The sequence below is a fragment of the Camelus ferus genome, chromosome 5, assembly GCF_009834535.1.
Source record: "Camelus ferus isolate YT-003-E chromosome 5, BCGSAC_Cfer_1.0, whole genome shotgun sequence".
In the NCBI taxonomy this organism is placed as follows: domain Eukaryota; kingdom Metazoa; phylum Chordata; class Mammalia; order Artiodactyla; family Camelidae; genus Camelus; species Camelus ferus.
The window spans coordinates 50,169,750-50,190,953 of record NC_045700.1 but is presented as its reverse complement, the minus strand read 5'-3'; the positions used below and the strand labels follow the sequence as shown (position 1 = coordinate 50,190,953).

At 38.8% G+C, this 21,204-nt stretch overlaps 1 protein-coding gene across 1 annotated transcript in view; it reads left to right on the top strand.

The window, feature by feature from the left end:
* Positions 1 to 21,204, top strand: part of PDE11A (phosphodiesterase 11A) — a 327,882-nt gene that overhangs the window by 188,579 nt on the left and 118,099 nt on the right. Inside the window, exon 10 of the mRNA XM_032479754.1 lies at positions 18,030 to 18,080. Coding sequence (XP_032335645.1) covers positions 18,030 to 18,080 — 51 coding nt within the window. The remainder of the gene's footprint in view (positions 1 to 18,029; positions 18,081 to 21,204) is intronic.

The following is a 21,204-nucleotide window of genomic DNA, read 5'->3' as shown; positions in this document are numbered from 1 at the left end:
CTATCTCTGTTCCCACACTATACCCTGGGGAAATACGTGTTAGTCTCTCTGGAAGAGACCCTCAGGAAACGCTAAGAAATTCTCAGTATGGGGCTTTCTCATGAACTGTTATGCTTTGTACACGAGGCAGAGTCGGGAAACAAGCACCTAAACTTGGAGGAGGTAGAATTACTTGGGGGCATCTTCTTTCCCAGTCCTGCATAGAAGGCTTGGGGGACCTCGCACTTCCTTTAAAACGTCATGTCTGTTAGTCTCAACTAGAAACTCAGACAGAGTCTCATATAAATATCCTGTTTTGTCTACCAAAATGATTTTTTCCAGACCAAGTTACTGTTAGCCCATGATCCAGTGATTGTCCAAATGGTAGGTGTCAGCCCTGGGAAGACCCATGTTTATTTGTAGGTACAGTGGATACAGGTTATCAGTTACAAAGCCAAATACAACGCACCAGCAGAAATGGAATCGTTCCCACTTGTAAATTCTTCTTTACTGAAAACATGCTGGATTATGTAAACATTCCTTTTCGAGAAAGGGGAAAAAAAAAAAAGGAAACACAAATGAATTACTTTCTTGAAATAGTTATGTGGTAATTAGTTCTCCATTGTAGCCACCACTACATCATAAATTACTTTTTAAAAAAAGCTTTGGTAGCTGTTCTCTGTGAAAATTCTAGGCTCTTATTGAGCTGATTTACAAATGTATGATCAAATTGTGGCTTTTAAAAAGGCTCTAAGAAAATAATCATGCCAGATTTCTTGAGCTGCTTCTTTGGATGGCACAGGAAAGACCAACTAAACAGGGAGTGTGGGCTTCAGCTTTTCACTTGCTCCTTTCTGTTGTGCAGAGAAAGGTCTCCCAGTGACGTGCTGATTGGGCTTTTGGGGGTCTAGCATAGCCCACACATTAGCGTCCGCAGGGGTGCTTTCAAAACATATTGATGCCTGGACCCTTTTCTAAACTAATTGGATCAACATCTTTGGAAGTAGAGACTGAGCACATGTAAAAAGTTCTCCTGGTGAGTCTGAGGCACAGTGCAAAGCAAGAACCATTGGTATAGAGTGATGTATTTGTGTGGTAATTTCTCCAAGTTTTTGTTTCACAAAAGGTAAACACATTATTGGTATTAGTACTTCCTTTATACATATTTGTTGAATTAGGTTGAAGATGGTAGATGAAATGAGATGGAGCTAGAGGGTGCCATCTCCTCCCTGCTTTAACTTTTTTTTTTTTGCCTGTTTTTTTGGGGGGGGAGGGGATTGGGTTTGTTTGTTTGTTTGTTTGTTTGTTTGGTTTTGACAGAGGTATTGGGAATTAAATCCAGGACCTCATGCATGCTAGGCATGCACTCTACCACTGAGCTATAACCCACACCCCACACACACACTCCTCCCTGCTTTAAATACTCGTTTATTCTTTGAATCCTAATGGCTTTCATTCTCACCTCGCTTTTGAGGAGTCATGTAGAAGGTTATCATCTAGAAGGTTACCTATGCTCAGTCTCCATTTTCTGTTCTTAACTTCTCTTACCTGCTCATGCTGTAGACTGATCATCCTGTCACAGAAAAGAAAGTAACCAGTCCACTATGGTAATTAGCATGTAAATGTCTAGTGTATTTCATGGCCATAGGGGAGACCAGGATCAAAAGCAAAGATAGATGATCCTTAAAAACAAGGAACAGGGCAGCAATTTTAGTATTACCACAATCATCATGTAATTTACTAGGATTTTACAGATATCCATAATATATTCCACTTTCCTTAGTAAAAGGAGAAATAGATCTATTCCAGTGACTAGAATAGTGTTTGACACATTGTAGGTCCTCAATAATTGTATGTTTATTTATACTATTTATTTATAAATGAATGAACCTAATTTCATACCTAAGTAGATACCTGCTTGGTATCTGAAGCATTTTGTGACTTGCTAACAGCTTCTGTAAACACCTGTTTTTGCAAATTTAGGACATAGTCTTGTGAAATAGCTATGAAAACTGTGATTGCCAGTTTATAATTTTGTAAATTAATTCTACAAATTCTAGGCAGCTGGCTCTGTGAGACATTCTTTGAGCTAGCACTGAGGAATTATATATATGTTTTTCTTTTGTCTCAGTAGTATCTGCAGTAGATAATTAGGGTTGCAAAGTATTTTTTTTAATCGTTTTGTTTGGAGGCTGATCAATTATAACCCTAGAAATTGTCCTGCTTTCCATGTTTTCTATTACTTCCTCCCTTGGCTTCAGTGACTGTACCTAAGTAGTTCTTCTCTGGTCTTCCATTCTGAATCTCCTCTGTTGAGCCTCTTCTAAATATTCTTTAAGTTTGAGTCATCTTGCCTGTTTGTTCCTATTTTCTCTCTACACACTCCCTGAGCAATTTCAGCTACTCATTTGGCTTCAACAGTCACATCCAACCAGATGCCCCCCAATATGTTTTCCTAGTTCACTCTTTCTCTCTCTTTGAAGCTTCAGACTTTTATTTCCGACCAACTCTTAGTTCTTGTATGTACCTCCAAAAGTTCAGTTAACATATCTAACAATCTGTGTGCTTCAGTTCTAAACATTTTGACATGGTCTTTGATTTCCCTGCTGAAATGTCCCAACTGTTATTATCTTTGACTTTTCCTCTAAATTTTTAACACACAGTTCTTCACAAGTTAGTTTAAATTCTTCATCTTTATTTCTAACATCAGGGGTGTCTGTGAGTCTGCCCCTATTGATTATTTCTTCTCTCAGTTAGGGATCACACTTTTCTGCTTCTTTGCCTGTCTTTATAAATATTTATTGCACATCTTGTGTAAAAGAACAAAAGTAGATACAAATTTTAAAAGATACTGTTTGAGCTAAATAATTACTTTTTGTTGTGTTCTCTTTTTCCTAGAAAGGATATGTGATATTTTTTGTGAGGCACCTAGAGTGAAGTGCTAATTATTCAAATTCAACCATCCTTAGCTGAAAATAGGCCAAAGTTTTGTTCGTTTCAGTTTATTTCTGGTTTTCAAAAGAGATTATGGAGATCTTCTGGCTCATAATAAGGGAGCCATGCTTCTGGTTCATGAGACAGTGATGACAATGGTTAAGGGACAAATAGTGAAGAAGAACCAGTTGATTTAAAAGCTCCAGCTGAATAAAACACCTTGGAAATGTCCTCCTCCTCCTTTTTTGTCTCACTGAAAGTTACTAACTTATTTATCAGTAAGGAAACTTCTTTTCAGCCCTAATGCCTTTGTTTCTACAGCAGATTCTAGGGGTGATAGCCTGGGTCTATGCTGAGCTCTGGCAACACAATTGTTAATTCATTCTGGTCAGAAGCAAATGCTGAGCCTGGCCAGTTGATGCAGGCCAGTTACTCCACAGTGTGAGAGGGAACAGAGTTCTGTAGTGGGGCAGCCTTGCCCGAGCCTGTCTACTGCTCTGGTAAAATACTCAGCTGTGAAATCAGGTTTATAGTTGACTAAATAAGAAACTGGCTTTCACTCAATATCTTACTCAGTATCCGGTTGCTGAGTATCTTGATAGTGCCATGATACGGGGGAGCAGAGAGGGGATGCACCTTTCAAAAGGTAGTAAATCACACCTAGGAACCACCCGCTGGAACCAAGCCTGTAATGGATTAGAAGAGATTGGAGCTACCTGTCTCCCATCTCCCCACTCCCCAGCCCTTCCCTGCACTGCGCTGAGTTTTTATATATGTGTGAAACTCCAGCCTGCTCATTCCAAACTCTGCCCACAGCCCCACAAGCAGCCCCCACCCAGAGGAGGCCAAATCTGGAGAAGAAGCTCATGCAGGTCCTGACAGCAGGCTCTGGCCCTGTGGGATGCCTGGGGAAATTCTGGGGTACCTGGAGCTTAGTCTGGGTGAGCCCATGTACCTAGAACATAATCTGGGTAAACATGTCCCCTGGAACCCAGGGACTTTTCTCCCCAGGAGGGTGGACTGCAGCCCAAGAGGACCAGAGCTGAGCCCTTCATTCTGTGGGGCCTAGGCCCGGAACTCAGGTGCTCAGGGTCTGAAGCATCACAAAGATGGAGGCAAAGGCTGAGCATTTCTGTGGTTCTGATCCTTTTCTCCTCAGGTGGGGCTCGTTTTTCCATATCCCTGTGCATTGTCTCCACAGATCTCAGTCTCCACTTCCCCATCCTAGCCCAGGCACCATTCTCTTTCCCACCTCCAGTCCATCCTCCACAGCAACTGGGGTCATGTTCTACATGTAACGGGGATCTGTTTATCTAGGTTCAAGAATAGGCAAAAGTACATAATATACTAAGGGAGTGAATGCTCAGAAGTCAGAGAGGTGGCCACCTCTGGAGGAGGGTATAACTGAAGAGGAGTGCTGAAGGGGCTTCCCAGTCACAGTGACTAGAAAGCTGACCAGATTATGTCAGTTTCTTGCCCCAGACCCCTCAGTGTCTTCCCATTGTCTACAATAAAATCCTTTATTGGCCTCCAAGGCCCTGGGTGGCCTCGCCTCTGCCCAGTGCCCCCTCCTCATCTCGGGTCTCCCCTGCCTCACTCACATTGCCCTTCCAGGCGACTTTGCCTTCTGCCCAAAATACCTTCCCTTTACCCCTTGTCCTGGCTAGCTCCTTTTTATTTGCTGGGTTTGGCTTAGAAAGGGAGTCTCTAACCCACTTTCCTGCCACCTCTTCACATTCTGCCCACCCACATTGTCTCTTTCAGCATTTTGCTAGTTGACTTTGTAGCGATTGTTTCAATGCATACGTTTGCCAGTTTAGTGTGTGTCTCTACTGCTAAAACAGAAGTTCCATTAAGACAGGGGCCATGCGAATAGTGCTTGGCACAAATTAAGTCCTCAATAGATATTTCTTGATTGAGTGAATGGGCTAGATACCCCAGCTGCATGGATGCTGTTCCAGGGCTTACTCCCACAAATCTAACTTGGTCTCAGTAGCTACCAATCTGGCCCAGACAGGTTAAAAATTGTCCTTTTTAAGTCTTACATTTGGACTTCCCTTTCCTCCATGTCAACCCTCCAGCTGCCCCTGTGGCCCCAGTCAATTTGACAGTGGCCCAAACTAGGCCCGGTCCTTTTTTTCCAACTGAAGTATAATTGATTTACAATGTTATGTTAGTTTCAAGTGTATAGCAAAGTGATTAAATTATATATATATCCTTTTTCAGATTCTTTTCCACTATAGGTTATTACAAGATATTGGATATAATTCCCTGAGCTACACAGTAGGACCTCATTGTTTATCTATTTTATATATAGTGTATGTGTATGTTAATCCCAAACTCCTAATTTATCCCTCCCCATACCCCTTTCCCCTTTGGTAACTATCCTTTGTTCTCAGTGTCTGTAAGTTTGTTTCTGGTTTGTAAATAAGTTCATTTGTAGCTTTTTGTTGTTTTTAGATTCCACATGTGAGTGATATCATATGATATTTATCTTTCTTTGTCTGACTTACTTCAGTTAGTATAATAATCTCTAGGTCCATCCATATCACTGCAAATGGCATTATTTCATTCCTTTTTATGGTTGAGTAATATTCCATTGTATATATATACCACATCTTCTTTACCCATCCATCTGTCAGTGGACATTTAGGTTGCTTCCATGTCTTGGCTATTGTAAGTAGTGCTGCTCTGAACATTGGGGTGCACATATCTTTTTGAGTTAAAATTTGATTTGGATATATGCCCAACAATGAGATTGCTGGATCATATGGTGATTGTATTTTCAGCTTTTTAAGGAGCCTCCATAGTGGTTGCACCAAATTACATTTCTACCAACAGTGTAGGAGGGTTCCTTTTTCTCCACAGCCTCTTCAGCATTTATTATTTGTAGACTTTTTAATGATGGCCATTCTCACTGGTGTGAGGTGATACCTCATTGTAGTTTTGATTTGCATTAGTTTCTCTAATAATTAGCAATATTGAGCATCTTTTCATGTGCCTGTTGACCATCTGTATGTCTTATTTGGAGAAATGTCTGTTTAGGTCTTTTGCCCATTGTTTGATTGGATTTTTTGTTTTTTGTTTTTTGTGGGGTTTTTTTTTTTTTTTTGATGTTAAACTGTATGAGCTGTTTGCATATTTTGGAAATTAATCCATTGTCAGTCTCATTGTTGGAAATATTTTCTCCCATTCTGTAGGTTGTATTTTCACTTTTTTTATAGTTTCTTTTGCTGTGGAAAAGCTTTTAAGTTTAATCAGGTCTCATTTGCTTATTTTTGCTTTTATTTCCATTATCCTAGGAGATGGATCAAAAAAACATATTGCTGTGATTTATGTCAAGTGATTTTCTGCCTATGTTTTCCTCTAGGAGTTTTAGCACATCTAGTCTTACATTTAGGTCTTTAATCCATTTTACATTTATTTTTGTATAAGATATTAGAGATTAGTCTAGTTTCATTCTTTTACATGTAGCTGTCCAGTTTTCCCAGCACCACTTACTGAAGAGACTATCTTTTCTCCATTGTATATTCTTACCTCCTTTGTCATAGATTAATTGACCATGGGTTTATTTCTGGGCTTTCTGTCCTGTTCCGTTGATCCATGTGTCTGTTTTTATGCCAGTATCATACAGTTTTGATTACAGTAGCTTTGTAATACAGTCTGAAGCCAGGGAGTGTGATTTGTCCAGCTGTGTTCTTCTTTCTCAAGATTGTTTTGGTTATTCAGGTTCTTTGTTTTTCCATACAAGTTTAAAAATATTTTGTTCCAGTTCTGTGAAAAATGCTATTGGTAATTTGATAGGGATTGCACTGAATCTGTATATTGCCCTGGGTAGTATGGGCCTGATTCTTTCTTATTCCTTTTACTCCAGAGGGCTCTCCCAGCAAAATCACACTGCTTCAAACAAAGTTCTCCAGGGTATTCCTGCATAATCAATGCAAATAAACAATGTAGCCCTCTCCCAAATCATCAACCACAATGATTATGCCTTGTTGATTGTGTGAAAACCATGAGGGGAGAGGTATAGAAAAGAGACATATATAAATATTCAATAATGAGCTACTTGGAAGTATGGCATTAAGTGAAACCAAATTACCAGATATTTCAATTATAGACTTGAAAAAACATTGGCACATATTATAGTTGTTTTAGAAATAGCAACAACTAATCCAGGTTGTTCAATTAGTCCAGAAGAATGCTATGTTCTCCTCTGTTGCTGTTAACAAACAGGAAAATAAGTAAGCAAGGAGTTCATTAGAAAAGCATTTGTGAAACATTAATACATTTAATAACCTACATGATTAAGAAAAACAGCCTCACTTTAAAACATAATGTGGGGAGTAATACAATTGTGAGAAAGTAACATTTATTTTGAAACAGTTATAAATTATAGTCCAGTATGCATATGTATAGAGTCATACTGAATCACACTAAGAAATAATCAAAAAACCCTTTTTATTTTAGGTATTAATGGCTGAGATCTTTTATTAGAGACTACTGAAAACTTTAAAAATTAGAAGAATTATTACCATCTACAACTTTTTCAAAAGGAATAGGCTGTTTTTTTCACCCTAAGGACATCAAAATGATTGAAATTTGTAACGGTTCCTAAAATTATGGAACAGAAATAACCCAATCATAATTCTTCACTTATAATAATCTTCTTCTGTAGTTATCAGAATGTGTAGTCAAATCAACAATATTTAATGACTATATACTACATACATTATGTATGTTAAATATAAAGAATTTAATAAGGATATACTATAATTCCACTTATTTAGAGAGCCTGCCTACCAAACACAACTCTTTGAAATACAGAAGAGAATCAGGAAGTAAGCAAAAGTTGAACAAACATCATAAAATTCATATACCAGAGCTCATATATTGGACTCATTTGCTCTGATTTCAAAAACAATTCTAATACAACTTGCTGTTTGATTGCCTAACCCTTTGTGACAATCTTTGAAGCGCATCACCAAATATTTTTGATTCTTTGTCTTCTGAGCCCATGGTAGGGCTACACCTTCCAAAACTCCCTTGAAGTTAAGTGAAGCCATGGGACTTGCTCCAGCTAGTGAAATGTGAGTGGAAAATGCAGATATTTCCTGCCTTTTGCTGATGAGGGAGCTGAGACTCACATAGGCTACGTAATTAAGCCAAAGTTACAAGGCTAGTGGAGCCAGGATTATGAGCTCTAGCAGTCTAACTCTAAAGCCCTGTGCCCAGCCAGCAAGCTATACTGCTTCCCAGTGTTGCTGTACTGTGTTGACAAGTTAAGAAAATGACTAAATGGAAGGAAATGGCCTGCCCTAAGAGTGCTGTAGATAATCCATAAAGCAGTTAATCCACATAAGCAAAATCAAGTACTACTACAAACCCCTACAGACAGAGAGAATGAGGATATTCTGTAAGCCAGTGCAATTCAAGGGTTGAATTCTGATTTCTGTGCTCAGAAATGCCAGAGAGTTGACTGACACGATGACATTATTTTAAACAGTATCTTTACCAAATTGCTTTCATAAGCCAAAGGGTTCTAAGCATATTAACTGAAACTAATTTCATAACATTTTTCATCTCCATTTCCAATGTAATTAAGAAATGAAAAGAAGTATAGTCATGAAAAGTGTGACTACAGCAAGAATTCACTGTATAGCAGAGGGAACTATATTCAATACCTTGTAATAACCTATAATGGAAAAGAATCTGAAAAAGAATATATATATATAAACAACTGAATCACTTTGCTATACATCTGAAACTAATACAATGTTGTAAATCAAATGTACTTCAATTAAAAGAAAAAGTATAATTAGCAAAATAAAACTAAAGAAACATTTCTAACCCTCTTAAAAGAAGCTATTGTGATTATACTGGTATTTGGGAGAAGACCCAGACAAACTTTGTCTTCTTTTTCTCTGCTCACTTCAACATCCAACTGGTAGCCTCGACTCTAATCCAGACTTTCTTAACCTGGACTCCATGGATGGGAATTAGAACAGTGGTTCTCACGGTGTGGTCCCCAGACCAGCAGCATCAGCATCACTTAGGAACTTGTTAGAAATACAAATTCTCAGGTCCCACCCCAGACATGTTGAACCAGGAACTTTGAAGGCGGGACCCAGCCATCTGTGTTCTGATGCATGCTAAAGTTTGAGAACCACTGAGCTGACGAATGACTTAGGAGGCATATGAGTACTTCTGGAGTGTAACAAGGTGGGTGAAGTATTATCTAACTTAGCCACTGGAATTCTATGGGGAAATCCCATTCTGTATGAGAAAGGGAGAGAATTTTTTAATTTTACATTTGAAATGGAGAAAGAGGGTTTAAAAAGTAAAAGGGAAGATTATATTGGAGAGAAGCCAGAAAAATGAAAACAGGCTAAGATTTATGAGGTTAATGGTCAGTGAAATGCCCTGTCGATGGAAAGACCAAGAGACATTTTGAGAACTATGAGGCTGACATTTTATTTGAAATGATGAAATGCCATCATTTGTTTTTCAAAAAGAAAGAAAGAGAAAGAGAGAGAAAAAGAGAGGAAAGAGAGGAAGGAGAGAGAGATAGGAAGGAGGGAGGGACAGAGGGAAGGAAGAAGGAAGAAAGGGAAGGAGGGAAAAAACAAGAAAAGAAAACCTTCTTCAAGATCTCCTAAAGTCATGAATGCTTGATGTGAGAGGACCTTTTGTAGAAATTGAAGAGAGAGTTGAATTTTGCATATTGGTGTGACGATTATAGCAGATACAGTACAAGAATACATAAATACTTGAAGGCCAAGGTAAAAATATAAACCTACCAGGAATGTGTAGATATTTTGAAAAAGGCTTTGAATTTCCATAGCCTTTCATAGTTTCAGAGGTTCAAACAAATTTACCTGGATTTTAAAAGACAGGGTTTGGTCGACACTGGAAATACAGAGATCTGGAGATGGCATAGAATGGGAAGCCCCGTTGAAGGTTGATATTGTTTTATTTATTTATTGCTCCTTAACACCTATCCTGAAATTTAGTGTCTTAAGACACAATAATTTTCCTCATGATTTTGTGGGTCAGGAATTCCAAAAGGGCTAGGGTAGGTGGTTCATCTCTGATGCACATGGTGTCAGCTGGGATGGTTGAGGCTGAAGGCTGTGTTTCAAGGTGGGTTCTTCACTCACTCACATGTGTGGCTTCGTGGCACTCCTTGGCCTCTCTCCTTGCGTTTGATGTTTCATCCTTCAGGTTTCTCCATGTGGCTGAAGCTTCTTCTCACTGTAAATAGAACTTATATACAATGGCTCAGGGGTACAAGAGATAATGTTTCAAGGGCTGGGAAATAGCAGCTTCCAGTCTCTTAAGGCCTGGGCCCAGTGCAGCTGGAATAGTCCCAAACCCTACCTAAAGCCAGGGAGAAAGGACGTAGACTCCACCTCTTATGGAAAGAATGTCAAAGAATGATCTGCCACAGATAATAATTTGGATGTAGTTTCAGAGTACCTGTTAAGTTTCAGGATTTATATAATACAAGATATATTATCCTCTAGAAAATGTACAGGCACCAATATTTAAAAAATTATGAGCAAAGGGTGAAAGATTGTTTGGGTAGCCATGGAGTGAATGCCAATGTTGTCACTGTAGTATAGCTAAATGGGTAATATGCATAATTATGAAAGTACTTTAAAGGCTTGCTTTTCAAAATTAGATTGAAATTTGGAGCATGATTACCAATATTAACATTTTAGTTTGGTAGTGATATAGAATGATTAAAGTAAGTCTTTGCTTTGGGCGGAAAAATGATGAGTTCATCCCTCATCCTAAGTTGAGGCCTCTCTCAAACCCCTGGGAAGTGCCTTTGTACTGACTCCGTGCCTTCGAATCAAACATATGTAAAAATAGCATGTCTATTCTGTCAAGATGATTAATCAAAAAAGAATCCAGGCAAGATGGGCAGGGCTGACACTGACCTAGAAGTCGAAGCTTTTTATATGGGAATATTGTTGTCAAGATGGATTTCAGTATAAGAAGCTCTTTGGAAAGCTCCTTTTACAAATCACATTTCCCTGAACACAATTTAATAGACCCTTTTATTTTCTTCCTGTTTCTATATTAACAGGAAGCCTGTTTTTTCAGAACCAAGACAATTCTTTTAAGTGCCTAAGAAGATGAACCCAGTAAGAACTTAATACTTCCTTGTAATTGTGCTTTCTTATACCCTCTACTCATTTGTCCTCCTAGTCAAATGGAGAACCCTTAGCCCCCTACCTGAGAAGGTCACTCTTGCTTATCTCACAAAGGGCCAGAGGCTGGCTCCAGAGCTAATAGGTTTATTGCCAGTATAACTTTCACCTACTACAAAATGAAATTGAAAATTAAAATTACATATATGTTTTAAATATATCCCTAGTGATTTAAATTTAGATATCTATAATTTTCTCAAAATATATTTTACATCACTTTTCATCAGTATAGTCCTAGACTAAATTAATTTGAGCCAGAGTCATTTCTTATATTCTGATATTTCCAGTGGTTGCAAATACATAGCACAGCTGCCACCACTCTTCCTTCCCAATGCCCACGGAAGACATCACTAATCGGTCACAGCATACCTTCCTCCTTAGCTCCTCCTTAAGCCTCAACAATAATTCTCAGCACAGGACTTCACACAACTACTAGCAATCAAATAAAACTGAGGCTCCAAATAAAATTTATTTGCCAAGATAAGAAAAAGAAGACCAAAATATCTATCACACAATGGCTTACACATAGTAGGTACACCATCAATATATGTTGATATGATAAGCCCTTCTTTCCTGCATGTAATAGTTAAAAAGCAACTGATCTTAAAGTTACCCTGACAATTGATTATTTTGTTTATTACCCCAGATTCCACGGGTATTTTTTAATTCTATTTTAAATTCAGAAAGTTTTCATCTTTTTTAGAATTAAAAAAACAATTTTATGACAGATATAGACCAGAGGTCGTGAAAACAGATCACACAGCAGACAGTTTTTTAAATATCTGACAGTGGAAACTGATGCTTTCTCAGTTTCTATGCATTCGTTCAGGTACAGTGTCCTTGAAGCCTGTCATCCTCTTGTTAAGAAATCCTGGAGTGTGGCTCTTCACTCAGTTAGATGGCACTTCTGTCAGGTCACCCCAGGTAAATTGACTTTTCATTCCTTGTGGTTTGTCACCGTTCCTGGCTGGAGGCCTACAGCTGACAGCAAAGTCTCTTTATGGAGCTTATCAGTATAACTCATTTGGGATTTTACTTCAGATCACCTTAACCTAACTCTATCAGTCTATTTTCCAAGTGCCACCAAGTGCCACGTTGCCACCTGAATCATAAACATATCACAAATAGTCATGCAGCCTGAGACAGACAGTCTGGGTCCTCGGTGAGGTCTGTGTTCCTCCTCCCTGTTAAGCGGTTCTTTATGTTTGTGCTCCTTGCAGCCAGCATCTGTAATGGTCCATTTCTCATTCCAGGAGCAAATGGCTGCCCAGAACTACAATAAATTAACATTCAAAACTACTGATGTGAGAGATTTGCCCTTGGCTACTCAGGGGCAGTTCCTGGGATTGCAAGGCAAGCATTTGGCTCTAGTCTTGAACTGCATATGGCAGAGGACAAGGCTTGATACAGTGGCCCTATTTCATAGCGCTGCCCATTGTTTTGCTTTTGAACTGTAGTTAATCACCTTTTCCTGCTGTGGGAAATTGATGCGAAAACACAACTTCTTTATACCGTCTGTACATGGGTCTGATAATTGCTTTGTCTTGCATTTTCTTGCTTTTTTGTTTTTCTAGAAGCAAGTTCAATCCAGGAGGTAACTGAAGTTGGTAGTGTTTTGCAAATAGTGACTTATTTTTGGAACTATAAAGATTTCCTACATCAGAGCTCACCAATGAAACTGAGTCACTAGATTTTACTTTAAGATATTTTTCCAAATACAGACACAAAAGATAAATCTATCTGGGATAGAAATTTTCTTGTGAAAGTTTAATGTTTGTTGAGTGTTCTGTGGGTCAGCTGTTTACTTTTGTATGTAAACTTTATACAAATTTTATTTGACTGTCAAAAAAATTTGTGAGTGTGTATATTATGACTAAACTCTCATAACCTAACAATGTTCCTCAGAGAGAAAGTATTTATACAGTTAAAATTTGCAGATACTTCTTTTTTCAAAATCGTTACAGTGCATTCAATTAAAGTTTTTTTTACTCTATCAAAGATATTATTACTCAAAGATGGATGATGTACCTAGAACCTTGATATGAGATACATATCTTAGGGAATTCTTATAAAATTAATATAGTCTGGAATCGTGGAGGAAGCTTTAACCTATCCAAGAGGATTTGACAACAATAGTAGTTAAAAAAAATTTCTTTAACTGTTTTATCCTCAACCATAGAAATTTGCCTAACTTTTAGTCATTAGCTGTGCTGTATGGTTTACATATGTATACGTACATACACATACACTGTAATAATTCTATTTAGAATATTGGTTTTGCTAAAAAGTGATCAGAGATTGCTTTTGTTATATTTCCTTTAGATTTTTCCATAGATTTTTCACAGATCTTAGATTAATGAGGTTATTTGTCATTGCTAAAAATATTCTAGACTTGAGACGTTTAATAGGTTTGCCAGATAAAATACTGTGAAGAAAAAGTCACTGGGAGTTGTTATGGGGTTGAGGTTGGCGGAGGAATATAAATATTTTGGGATGTGGCTTAGAGTTTTTCATATTTGTTTCCAGCCTTCTTAATTTGGAGAGAGTAGAAGTGGAGCTGCCAGGTAAAAACACAGGGCACCCAGTTAAATTCGAATTTCAGATCAACAAGGAATATTTCTAGTAGAAGTATGTCCCAAAGAGTGCAACTATTGTTTACCTGAAATTCAGATTTAACTGGATATATTTTTATTTGCTAAATCTGGCAACCCTACTTACACTGTTCAGTTCATGCTCTAAGATGTATTATGACTTTATTGAGGAAAAGGCGTAAATTAAAGCCACTAGTAATACAAGCAGAGAAGCTTGTATTCTCCATTTGAGAAATGGAGAGATTCTTTTATTTTAAGATCATTTTTATTTTCTATTGCTTGATTCATCAAATACTTACTGAGTGACAGTTAAGTACCAGGCGTTCTCCTAGGGATAAGATATTCATCGATGACCAGAGTCAAATCTGATGCTTGCCTTCATGGGGCTTACAGTCTAGTGGGGAGGAAGGTGATGAACAAGCTAGCAAATAACTCCAACTGTGGTAAGTTGCATGAAGGAAACAGCCTGTTAACACAGAGAATAACAGTGAGGGAGGTATTTTCTCAAGGCACTCGGAGAAGACCTCATTGAAGAGGTGACATTTAACCTAATTTCAGGAGGATGGAAGTACCAACCAGGTGATGAAGTCAAGGAAGGCTCTAAGGAAGAAAAGAGCTCAGTGCGTAGAAAAACCAAAAGGAGATGAGTGTGGCTGGCGTGTGGAGAACAGAGAATGCACAGCACCAAGTGTGACTTGAGAGAATGCCGAGGGCCAGATGGTGCAGGGCCTGTTAGGTCACCAGTTGGGATTTGGATGTTAGTTTGAGTGTAACGGGAACCATTGGTGCATATTCATCTGGGGGGTGGCAAGATCCGATTTATATGTCTTAAACATCTCTCTGGCTGATGCAGGCCAAAGAGATCGGAAGAGGCCAGGTGTAGAAATGCAGATTATTGCCAGAGCCCAAAAGGGAGAGGCTGGTGGACTGGACCTGGCTAGCAGAAATGGAAATGGAAAGAGTCAAAACATCAGACTGGAAATGACATGTTCTTCTGCTGGATTCAATGTGAGGGGAAGGCGGGGGGAAATCAAGGATAGCCTTCTCGTTTCTGGTCTTGACTGGATGGAGTTTCATTGTTAGAGCAGGGAAGACTGGGAGAAAACTAGATTGATGACATTTGTTCCCTATGGCTTCTGTGACAAATTACTACAAATGTTGTGAATCAAAACAGCACACACTTATTATCGTAAACTTCTGGAGGTCAGAGGTCTGAAGTGGGTCTCCTTGAGCTAAAATCAAAGTGTCAGTAGGGCTACATTCCTTCTAGGGGAGGCTCTGGGGGACAATTCTTTTTTTTTTTTTTTTTTTTTTTTCCAGTTTCTAGAGGCTGCCTGCATTTGTGGGCTCATGGCCCCCTTCTATCCTTAGAGTTAGCAGTGGAGGGTCAATATTTCTCACATCACATCACTGTGGTTCTGACTCTCTTGGTTTCCTCTTTGACCTATAACGACCCCTGTGATTACATTATGCTCACCTAAATCATCCAAGATAATCTTCCCACCTAAGGGTTAGCTGATTGGCAACCTTAATCCCCCCTTGTCATTAACGTAAACACATACACAGGTTGCAGGGATTGGGGTGTGGACATCATGAGAGGACAAGGAGCATCTTTCTGCCTGCCACACATGGGGAAATCGACATGTGTGTTTAGACATGTTAAATTTGAGATGCCAGTGAGTCAACCAAGTAGGAAGTTAGTGATGTAAGCAGTAGGATATGTATGTGAGTTTGAAGCTCAAGGAAAGCTTACAGCTAAGTTTGGAAGGAAGTTGTCAACCTAGGGACAATGTATAAAGGCATGAACATGTATGACATCACTGAAGGAGAGACTGAGCCCAGAAGACTTCTACATTTAGAGTTAAAGGACACGGGGAAAGAACAGACAGAAAAGGAGGACGTGAACCAAAATAATGTGGTGTCAAGAAAGCCCAAAAAAGAAAATTCTTCCCAAAAGACAAGAACGATCAACTGCATTCAGTATTGCTGCAAAGACATTTGCAGATTGTCCAGCAAGATTTGGATTTGACTGCAAGAAATTGAAAACTTTGACACAGCTGTTTTAGTGGAGGCTAAGGAGTGAATGGGACATGATTACTGATCACAAATGGTGAGGAAAAGTCTTGTGTGTCCTCCACAGCCTTTGTAGATGCTTGTTAAAAACAGTGAGGTGATCACATTTGATCAGAGGCTTCACTACACTAAGAAGCTAGTTGCTAAACAAGATCACTGTTGTGTATTTTATCTGATCAGAATTATGTGATAGCCATATTGATGGTACACATGAAAGGGGTACCGATATTGCTGGGTTCCCATAGCTGTGCTCTGTGTGTAAAGTGAATCCTGAGGGTAATTGGAGCAATGAAACATCACCACCTTCCTGATGTATCCCAGGAAACCCTTTGGGACCAAACAGCAGAAACTGTTTGGAAGAAGAAAATCAGAGTATTTTATAGCAAGACTCAGGGATCCCCTTTTCTTGAGGAATCTGCTCCTCTGGCTTGTTGCCCTTCTAAGGATTCTTAGAGGGGACAATGCTATACCCTCCCAGACTGCGGTTTACCAAAGGGCCTACTCCTGCAGGAACAAGGCACCCTCATTTGCTGAGGATTCCTGTCTGCTTATCCACAAGGGACTGTACTCTTTCAGAAGGTGGTTACGAGACTCTTGTTTGAGGTAGTTCTTCTGCTCCCTTTACTGGTTCTCAGAGTCTTACAAAAGGAAATAAGAACTCTCAGCACAAAAAGACTCAAAAGGTAAACCCAAAAGCTTCCTTATTGTTAACTTGGTCAAATTGGACAGAATAAATAAAGTCCTATGAACTTGTTAGCCAAATTTCAGAAATGGAGACCTGATTGCAATAAAGAGGCATTTATTGGAGATTTGTTAGGACTGCAGCCCAGGAGACACAGCTTCAAGAAGCACTTGAACTGTGTTCTGCTGGACTACAAAATGGACAACGCTTATGAAGTCAAGAACCGGGAGGCCACAGTTAGTTACAAGAGTTGTTTATCAAGAATTATAATTGGAGCTGGCAAGAAGTAAGGGTGCTTGTTAAGCAAGAATTGTTCCAAAATGGTTGCTTAGTTACAAAGGAGGACAAACTTGAGACCACAAGGTTGCAGCTAGCAGATGTTGTTTTAAAAATGGCTGGTGTCCTTAGACTTGGTATAGTTTACAGAAAGTTCAAGTTCTCAGTGGTACAGGGATGTATCTGAGACCAGATTCTCATTGGCTGTCAAACTCCATGTTGTATGTCTGAACTATGATTACTCCATTATGATTTTAATTTATCATCAGACTTAATGGATTAGCAAGTATTAGAGGCTTAAAATCTTGGCATGAACTCCAAAAGGATGTTGGCTCCAAGTTATGGCCCAGGGAAATTTAAGAATCATGACAAAATAACCAAGGCATTTATTTCATTGAAATCTTAATCTCACACCATACACAAATTTAATTTCAGATGTATCGTAGACCTAAACATAAATGATAAAATTATGAAAATTTTAGAAGCTAACACAAGATATGGATTCATAACTTTAGGGTAGACAAAATTTCTTAGAAAGAACACATGAAACAATACAATACACAAAAACTGACAATTCACACTTGATCAAAATTGAAAACTTTTGTTTCTTAAAAGAAAATTGGGTTGGTAAAAGGGTACAGGCTTTCAGCTATAAAATGAGTAAGGTCTGAAGATCTAACATACAACATGGTGACTATAGTTGATAACACTCTACTGTATAACTGAAATTTGCCGAGAGAGTGGAACTTAAATGTTCTCACACACACAAAAAAGACAAATATGTGAGGTAATGGATGTGTTAACGAGATGGTGGGAATGCTTTCATTACTGAAAAACAGTGTCTGCCATGGTACACATACACACACGCACACGCACACGCACACACACACACACACACACACACCATCTTTTAATTTATTTATGGGTCCAGAGCATTTCACAGGACAATTATTCACATCCTTTGGGAACTGTGGTCTTGAGCCACTTCATGTCCCTTTGATAAAATAAATACCTATAAAAATATGCTAATATAAAATACTTAGCCTTTAACATGGGCTGTAATTCCGTTCCACATTGTCATAGATTCCACTGTAGTTGCACAGATGACAATATGTGTCACAAGACTGTGACTGGAACTTTCTCATTATACATTAACATCCTCTGTTATGTCAAAGTGATATACGTGAGTAAGGTTTATTTTTAAGCCAGGAGAATTTCAGAAAATAGAGGCATAACTAGTTATTAAGTATTTCCCTCCTCCTTTTTTTTCTGATCCAGGTACTGTCTTACCATGCGACATGCTCAAAAGCTGAAGTTGACAAGTTTAAGGTAAGGAAGCAAATGGTGCTCTTTTAGTGCCTAAAGGTAAACTTCTCTGGGCTTTCAGACCCTGGTCACTTGCCGCTGGAATTGGTCTTGCTGGAGGAATAGAACTGGGTAAAGGCGTGCTTGGATATTTCGGCTTTAGAGGGGAGGAGGGACTTATATATAGTTGAGTAGCTTCTTCATGATCATTTAAATGATTCAGCATTTATTTCATTCCATTTGTTTAGTAAGCAGTATATCAGAAAAAAAAATCTGTGTAATATGATGTATCAGGACCCCTGCTTTTGGCATTGGTCTTATCTCCAACTTTCTGTTCACTTAAGATCTTGGGGCCTATATCTTCATCTGTAAAAAAATAAGTAAAGAGATTAGGATACTAGTAAATAACATTTACCAAACACTTACTATGGACCAGGTACAGTACAAAGCATTTAACCTGTATTAATTCATTTGAGTCTTGTAATCCCGTAAAGTACGTAGTATTTTACAAATGAGTAAACTGAGGCACAGAGAGGTTGAGCAGAAGGGCCAAGGTCAAATGGTTGTAAGGGGAATAGCCAGGCAATCTGGTCTTGGAACTGGAGTTCTTAACCATGCTTCACTGCTGCCCAGCGTGACCCCCTTACAGCTCAGATGTGCAATGAGTCTGTGAATGTCTCGTAGATATTGGAACCTGCTTTTCCTTCCTTTTGAAAGTTTTGGTGTCTGCCTTTTTAAGTTTTTGTGGAAATTTAGAGAATTATCAGGCAAGCTACCACAATCACAAGAAAGATAATGTATTGTATCGTAGTCTTTGTGTGTAATAACACTTGAGGATGGCTATTTTCTGAGAGTTTCATTGGCACGTAGATACATTCGTCTTCCCAGGAAAAATGGCCCGGTGGGCCTGATGATTGAATTATATCATTAGAGTTGAGTCACACTACTTAAAATAGGAAACAAGACCCCACACTCAGAGTAGAGGCGAAGGAACTGCTAGGAAGAGCAGGCAGCAGCACACCTACGGCTGGTGTAAGGTGAGCCGCTTGGGCTCCATCCAAGGAAATGGTTTCCTATTGGCTTGGAAAGATGCTTAAGAAAAGACCTGCCATGATGACCCAAATCAGAAGGAGAGCCATGGTGCCGCACAGCAAGAAGTGATAGCTAACAACAGAGGAAGGAGCCAGAGCAGCCCAAAACACAGCCGTCAGGGCCCATTTGTTGTAGAGGGAGATGTCCCAAGGCAGCGCTTTTTGTACATTTTGTTTACTGCTCTAACTCTACCGCCTTTCTCAGCTCTTGGAACGTAGTAGCACTCAATAAATACTTGTTTAATGGATGAATGAATGACTACATAAACCCCAAAAGCATTAGTGTTCTATAACTCAAAACAATTATTCATTAAGAAAATGCTAAAAAAGAAATGATTATATATCATTATTTCTCTATTTTAGACATATTTTACAAACATTTCCATCAAAAATATTTAAAGCTTTTTTACTTTAGTCAAGTTTAGTTACCTAGAAATTCTGTTTATGGAAATAACTTTCCATAAATATTTTACTGTTTTGTGTTTCATATTTTTACTGTTTCATAATTACCATCATTGCTAAAAAGAGAGACGGGACAGGCAGGGAGGAACACAGCAAAGCTCATAATGGTCTAAATGTGACTTCAAAGAGCTATCTGATGGAACATGTCCTGAGCTATTGCAGGCCAAAATCAATAGCTATCTAGTCTCTAAACGGATTGCCCTATGTTCAGGCTTAATTCTTTGCTTAAAGTAAGAAAAACATCATTGTCTTGGAATTCATCATGCTTTTCTATTTTTAGCTCACAAACATACTAAAAATATGATGTATTTAAATTTGAGAACAAAGGGTTATTTCATCCTAAAATTATCAAAATTATTAACTAAGCCGATTCATTCTAGATTTTATCCTGTGCGATATTAGTGAATATCTTATTACAGTGTAATTGAGATATAGTGGATAATTTTAACCTAATGGCTTCTTTCTTGATATATAAAGCAAATAAAACATTATCATAATTGGTAGCTGATGTCTTATAGTTGCAGCAATAACATTAAAATGCAGTGGGCTTAAAATAATCCTGCACGTAGACACTGCAAAGTATTTACTTAAAGTTCACACCAGAGTAAGTGCAATGGCAATTTCCTAACATTGTAGCTAAATAACAGTAAATGAGTGCTTTGTTTTTGACCACTGTGTACAGACAAACCTTTCTTGTACTCAAATATATTGAAACCTTGGCTACCTGCAATACTTTTTTAACAGAGAGAGAGAGGAGAAATTTGAAGATTTGAAGTGTAAAATCATAGTTATCCATGAGATTTCATGAGTTAAAGAATGGCTGAGTCTCACTGTGTTGGATGATGCCCATCTGGGACCAAGCTAGTGATCAGTGAGTTAGAGATTAAGCCAGAATTTGGGAAGAAAATTGTTTCATCATCTGTGCTAAAAGATCTGGAGGTCAAATACATGCATACACTGGTCGGACTCCAGTTGTAGCCAAAGCTGTGCCACATCCAAGATTCAGGCACGTCCAGAAGATCAGTGAGACGTGGTCTGTTGACATGAGAGACTAAGAGGCCTTCTGAGTCCAGAACTCTTCCTAGTGGGAGTTGAGGCCACGGGCCTCAGTGTCTGGATAACTCCAAGTTCAGTATGGAGTTTGTCTCTTGAGTTTGTCCCTTCCTCCAGCCTCCCATGGATTCATGTTCTCGGCTAAGAATGTGAGTAAACCCAGAAGACATGGATTTAGTATGGTTTCAGTACATTGAATGCCCTGAGAACACAGGGGTTCCAGAGTGTCCACAGCAACAGCAGGAAGCAGCAGCCCAATGGAAGGAAGCACCACTGCAAACCAGGGGCAAGGCACCGTCCTACCAGCAGGACCAGCAGAGGCTGAAGCACTCACTGAGGGGTCACATTTTAAGGACAAGTGAGGTACACCCTGAGTATTCCCAGAAATAAGTGGGAGAAATGGAGATCCCATAATATTGGAGAGTGTGATATATACCAAGAATTACTTTCAGTTCACTACCATTTGTACCCCTGGGAGCTATGGTCTAAATGTACACAGATTTCACATATGATCAACTGTAGTGAATCTTCAGTCATCATTA